This window comes from Protomyctophum parallelum (genome assembly GCF_964188405.1).
Source record: "Protomyctophum parallelum genome assembly, chromosome: 6".
NCBI lineage: Eukaryota > Metazoa > Chordata > Actinopteri > Myctophiformes > Myctophidae > Protomyctophum > Protomyctophum parallelum.
Window position 1 is genome coordinate 12,873,358 of NC_139701.1, and position 6,455 is coordinate 12,879,812.

Here is a 6,455-nt window from a genome sequence, read left to right on the forward strand (position 1 = left end):
CATCGCATACATCATCATATTCATTCTCGGCCAGAATCAGAATTTGCGTCCTCACCATCGTCTTCAATGTTTGCGTTACGCAACGTTTGTGTTTGCACAAACACTCAAAAGTGTCCATTCACTGTCAATGGGATGTATAGAGGGTATGCACATGCATAAAGTGAATGGCAAATCGAGTGGCAAAGTGAGTTTAGTGTCGTTTAACATCGTTTAATGCAATCATATTGGACTTTTCTCTTTGGATGTATGAGTTGTCAAGGCCAGAAAGTAATCTTTTGGCACTCAGTATGCGTTCCCGCATAACTTCCTGGTTTGATGTCACACGCATGTCCTCTGTTGTTTGTGTAGAACAAAGTATGTGCGCACACACCAAAAGCTGGACATAATAGGAGGGGCTAGCGCCCCTCAAAAAGGCAAACTAAAGACACATGAACATCTCATGAAAAATGTATATATATATTTTTTATTTTGTTTGATATGTAATGGTGTTAGGGCACTACACAGCCCAGGATTGAAGTATCATTTACAGTCTACTGGCGGTTAAATAATTCAAATCCAACACCCCCTACTCACTAGTGGTTAGTGGAAGTGCGAGTGGCGTCTCGGTGCAGCTGTGGAGAGGTTCGCGACATAGTTCCCGTTCACAGTTACACCTCAAATCATAACAAAATCAATATCCAACTCCCTGTACCATGACAGATTTTATGCACACAAGGCAAAAAATTATACCACACATGGTTCGTAATACTGAAGGTTTTCATGGAAAAATAAATAGTTTACACAGACATATTGAAAGAGAAGCTGCTGATTTTCTTTTACAATACATACATAGCACATGCAATAAACAGTGCCCGTAATTTAGTTTTCTTTTAAAAGAAAATGATTTTACATTTTCTTTTAAAAGAAAAGCATGATTATTGACACGCAACGCACAATTAAATTATGGTCTGTCATTACGTTGAAGCACAATCGAGGGTCATTTTCACAGACATAGATTAAGCCATGTCCTACTGTACCTACTGTACAGAATGTAGATACTTTTGGCCATTGCTTAATCCAGTGGTTTTCAACCCTTTTCATATCGAGGTCCATTATTTATTCAGTATTTCAGCCACGGACCGCCATTTGATGAGATTTAGCTTTAACCAAAACTTGCGTCGTGTCCACAATTCCATGCTGTATTGATGTTTGTACCATAGGAGAGATAACAGGCAAACGTTGATCAAAATAACAATTATGTATTTATTTTACATTCTCTAACTGTGTAGACTTCTTGTATATTCAGTAATGCAGTTGTTTACAAATAATTTAACTCTTGAGAGTGTAAAATGAAACCAAATGGACCCAGAAGGGTCCATTTTGTTTCATTTTTCATTCTCAAGAGTTAAAAATCTATTAAGGGTCCGTTTAGTTACCAACTTTCCATCATTTAGCTGGGGACCACCTGGAACCCCCTCAAGGACCACTGGTGGTCCCCGGAGCCGCTGGTTGAAAACCACTGGCTTAATCCACCCAAACAACCTGCTGAACACATTCCATATGAATTTGAACACAAATGTGAATGAATGTGTGTGAGGCTCTTTTCAATGACTCCGCAGCGGTGAATAATAATGTAGTTAGTTCTACGTATAGTGGCTTTGTGTGAGCGTCTTCATTGTAAATTAACCCTCCATTTGAAGCAGACAGCTTCGTGGACCTGCGTATAGCTGAAATCCCAACGCCTCTTGTGACTCACTCTTTGCCATGATACGGACGACAGTTCAGAGAGTGTCTTTACAACAGGAGAATGGCATCGGATCAGCTTTCCACACACAACGCTCGGTATTTTGAGTCAGAACTTGCCGAGGGAAGGCAGAGCCCCGGCCTTGACCAGGACGGCCGACAGCAGGTCGGCCGGCCCGGAGGGGTGGTGGACCGCGGTGGGAGTGGACTGGTCCATATTATCATAATTATGCTTAATGTCGGAGTTCAAAGACGTGGGCACCTTCCCTCCTCGGTTCAAGGTGGACAGAGGAGACGTGGGCACCTTCCCTCCTCCTCCACCCAGGCTGGTCTTGCTGTTCTCCGCCGTGGGGATGATGGTGCCGCCCAGGTGCGGGTTGCCGCCGGCCACGGGGCTGTGGATCGCCGAGGACTCCAGGTTGGACTGGCAGCAGCAGAGCAGCCGGAAGAAGGCGGCCCTCATCTCGCGGCTGGACAGCGTGTAGATGAGCGGGTTGAGCGCCGAGTTGAGCACGGCCAGCGCGATGAACCAGTCCACCTGGTAGAGCACGGGGCAGTCGTCGGGCCGGCAGCCCACGTCCAGGAGGAGCAGCAGGAAGAGCGGCGCCCAGCACACCACGAACACGCCCAGCACGATCACCACGGTGCGCAGCAGCGCCAGCGAGCGCTCCGACGGCCGGCTGCTCACCCGCCGGCCGCTGGACGTCACCAGGCGGTAGATGCGGATGTAGAGGATGACGATGGCCACCAGCAGCGCGCTGAACACGCTGATGCAGAAGGCCACGTAGCTCTTGGCGTAGAGCGGCAGCACGGTGGAGCAGGAGGGCAGGTCGTCGCGGCAGTTCCAGCCCAGGCTGGGCAGCGCCGACAGCAGCACGGACACGGCCCAGCAGGCACCCAGCAGGCCCAGGAGCCGCCCGCGGCCCGCCGTCTCGCACGGCCGCAGGCGCACCATGGTCATGTGCCGCTCGATGCCGATGGCCAGCAGGCTGAACGTGGAGGCGCTGAGCGCCACGAACATGCTGCCCTCGCGCGCCAGCCACTGCGACGGCGTCAGGAAGAAGGTGTTGCGGCCCGACGTGAAGATGTTGACCACGTAGGCCACGCCGGCCAGCAGGTCGGACAGCGCCAGGTTGCCGATGAGGAAGTACATGCGGCTGTGGAAGCGCTTGTTGCGCCACAACGCCAGCAGCACCGTGACGTTCTCCAGCACGATGAGCGCGCAGATGAGCAGCAGCACGGCCTTCTTGCAGGCCTCGCTCCGCCGCGGCCGGTCCCACTTCCCCGAGTGGTTGTAGTGGGTGACGATGATGGCGTTCATGCCTTCCTCTACCACGTTGCCCATGTTGATCTGCCTGTGGCCTGGCCTTCCTCGGTTCACACAGCAGAGGGCGCCACAGCACTGGACACGGTGGAGGGAAGCGGGGCTACTTGAACTGGCAGCGATGCCACTTGCATCTCATCACAACACAGCCTCCTTCAAGGATCTGTCATTAAAACGCAGCACAAGAACAAAAAAAGAACAGACTATTATATTTCCATTGAATTGCTTAAATTAAAATCAATAGCCTATTAATTTGTTAATTTATAACATTTAATAGAAGAGTCTGAGTGAATATTAATTAACTGAGAACTATACTGATGGTGAGACGTGAGATAGCCTTAGTTGCCCTAAAACTTTGAACACACAACAGCTTTGAACAAAAGTTTGCTGTTTTTAAATGTAACACATGGATGCTATTGATGTTATCATGTTAATGATACATTGTTTGATTAAAGCATTTATATCGTGCAATTAACCCGCAGCCAACAACGAAAACAATGTTAAAATATTGGCTAACTATTTTTCAAACAAAATCAAAACTCAATTCATTGTGTACGTTGTACTGAGCAATAAGTCACTGTTCACATAAGCACCATTAACGTATATGAAACTACCGAGCAGTTGTGGTAGTTTGAGTAGCCTTACTGTTTGAGAAGTCTGTCTGGAGCCAGCTGCAGCTTTGTGTCTCATTTCGTGGGAAATCGTGATAATGACATAACATTGTACTAAATCTACACCAATCTTGTTTAAACGAGTTGGTTGCCAAAGGCTATAGTAGAAGATGTGACAGGCCCAGGCCTACCTGTTTGGGTTATTTGGCTGTAGCCTTACTTTGATATTACATCCCAGCAGTAACTCCACGCAGCGATTGGAACATCGATTCCTCTTGTGCGCTCATAAAATAGAAGTTGGTCCTCCATGCGTCTCCAACATAAAGTCGAAATTCCATATCTCGTCCTTTTACGCCGTTTTTCCTACACAACCGATCGTTCTCTGAGCGGACTTTCTTCCAGCGGACTTTTCTTTTCTCACTCACTCCACCACTCCACTCCACTCCACTCCACTCCACGCACGGTGACTTCACTTTATCCCAACTCTCTCTCTGACTGTACCGTCCCGCTCTCACGCCACCCATCTGGTTACGGGGCGGACCCGTCCCGCATCCCTCTCCATGATGCAGTTACAGTATAACCCTCCACTGAGCAGTTATAGACCAATTATGAGTCAGGACTCAGGAGAGAGAGAGGTCAATGCACACTTTGTCATGCTGAAACGTTTTTTAACGGACTTTTTGTTTATTTACTTTATAGAGTAGACTAGATTGCTATAAATAAATGTAGGCTATATATATATATATATATATATATATATATATATATATATATATATATATATATATATATATAGCCTAATTATTATTTTGCATATTATAATTTTTTCTTCTGTTGATGCCTCAAGATTTTATGTTGGTTCTTGGGGCGGCGGTGGCTCAGGGGTAGAGTTACCGGGTCCGGATGGCAACCGCAAGGTTCCAAGTTCAAACCCGGTCTTTTCCAGAGTCACATTCATACAGTATGATCATTTCACAGACCTTAAGTTACATCATCATAATCTTTCAACATTTGACTATGTCATTAATATACCTTAAAGTTGTGTTGCCTAGAACTGGAGGTCTGAAAAAAATCTGAATAAGTACATCTTTGCATGTCACTGAGATGTACTTCATAATGTTACTGATTTTTTTCAGACCTCCGGTTCAGGCAACACAGCATGGGGGACTGTTTTATTATTTCCACACAACAACTCTAAGGTAAATTAATTAGCCTATAGTAAAATGTTGAAAATGAGTGGTTTGTTACTTAACTGCAGAGACTCAGAGAGCATATCATCGCTGTCGGGCAGAAAACTATGCAAATATATCATCTTTTAATGCTGTTTCATAAATGAATGCCCTATTTTGATGCCCTAATTCATAATGACAGTGTCACACAAAAGAAGTGGAAATCTTCACAAAAACTTTTAAAGCTTTTTGCCTAGTATGAATTGCCCCCCAAAAAACTGATGCCATTTTGAAAGTGGGTAAGTCATGCCTGTGAGTTTCATATTATGACTAGACTAAAAAGAATTCTTTTTCTTCCATTTCCTGAGAGGTATTAAAAAGGCTTCCACCCGATACGAAACAATACGACCACATGAGGATGTAGATGTAGAAACCACATACAGTACAGTATAGCCTACCTGCATGATGAACAATATGCATGCACTTGCAGTGGTTGCTTGGTGTGTGCCGTGCATGGCTTCTGTGCAGAATGATGGGAAACATGTATGCGGAGGATTCCTATAGTCAGTCAAGACACTGAAGCCCTAATTGCTCCTGTTGGTGCAGGTTGGTGCCTTAACCGTGCATGGTTTCCTCCGGCATAGGTGTGTGCCAGAAGTGTACCTCCCAGCCCTGGCAGAGTAGTTCTGGAGTAGTTCCAACGGATTGTGTGCCCCTGGTTTTTCCCTAGTGGGACTGATTGAGGGTAGCTACTGGGACGTAAGTCGGGACTTGATCACTCCCGGCTGGGTCGCCTGAGTGAGGGGTATGATGTTGCAAGACCCGAAACCCCGTTGACCTCAGGATACATCACTGTGGATACGTCCCAGGTGCATCCATGCAATGTTTTTTTAGTTATTGTGAATGTGTAGTGTGTGTGAATGGGTGAATAACTGAATATGTAATGCACAATCCATGTAAAGTGCCTTGGATAAAGGCGCTATATATATAAATGCACCATTTACCATTTATTTATATTTCCGTATACGATCGTGTCATTTTACTGTTTTTTTTTAGCATAAGTGTTTAATTTGTATATATGCCCAGGTGTCATGATGTGTCAGTGGCTGCAGATCCTGACACGTTTAGGCTATTGGGGAAGGCACATGCTGTTCTGTACACAGAGCTTTGAAGGTCTATTAATAGGCTCCATCGATGGGCCTACCTGTGGGGCATTTGGCTCAGCACCATGAACTAGAGAAGGGATGTGCATCATTTGCATATTCGGGCCTATAATATCACAAACTCAGTGGTGGAAAGTAAACTAAGCACATTTTACTCCTACTGTATAAGTACTGTACTTAACCCATTTTGACCTGAGATCAGATTCTAAAAAATGTCTTCTACATCCTGACAGTTTTCTGAAAAAGCTATTATGTTTCTGTGTCAGTCGTTCTTCGATTTTTCAAAAATAGCAGACCTACAAGCTCGTAGTATATGAGCTTGTAGATCTGCTATTTTTCAATAGCTAAAGCATAACATAATGCCAACACCAAAAGGGGTTCCCGCCCCAAAATGGGTTAAGTACAATTTTGAGGTATTTGTATACTTTACTTGAGTATTTCCAATGTCCTATACTTCTACTCTACT

The 6,455-nt window shown here is 45.3% G+C and overlaps 1 protein-coding gene across 3 annotated transcripts; it reads right to left on the reverse strand.

Moving 5' to 3' along the window:
- Positions 1-478: 478 nt before the first annotated feature.
- On the reverse strand, positions 479-4,113 carry s1pr3a (sphingosine-1-phosphate receptor 3a). 3 transcript variants are annotated; one of them, XM_083767602.1, is made up of 2 exons: positions 3,878-4,113; positions 479-3,209 (listed from the first exon to the last, which is right to left on the reverse strand). In XM_083767602.1, exon 2 carries the CDS (start codon positions 3,065-3,067, stop codon positions 1,832-1,834), a length of 1,236 nt encoding a protein of 411 aa, XP_083623728.1. In that variant the 5' UTR covers positions 3,068-3,209; positions 3,878-4,113; the 3' UTR covers positions 479-1,831. The 3 variants fall into 3 exon arrangements, with proteins under 3 accessions (XP_083623728.1, XP_083623727.1, XP_083623729.1); XM_083767601.1 differs by having other exon boundaries at positions 3,849-4,113; XM_083767603.1 differs by lacking the exon at positions 3,878-4,113 and adding an exon at positions 3,692-3,826.
- Between the last annotated feature and the right edge of the window lie 2,342 nt (positions 4,114-6,455).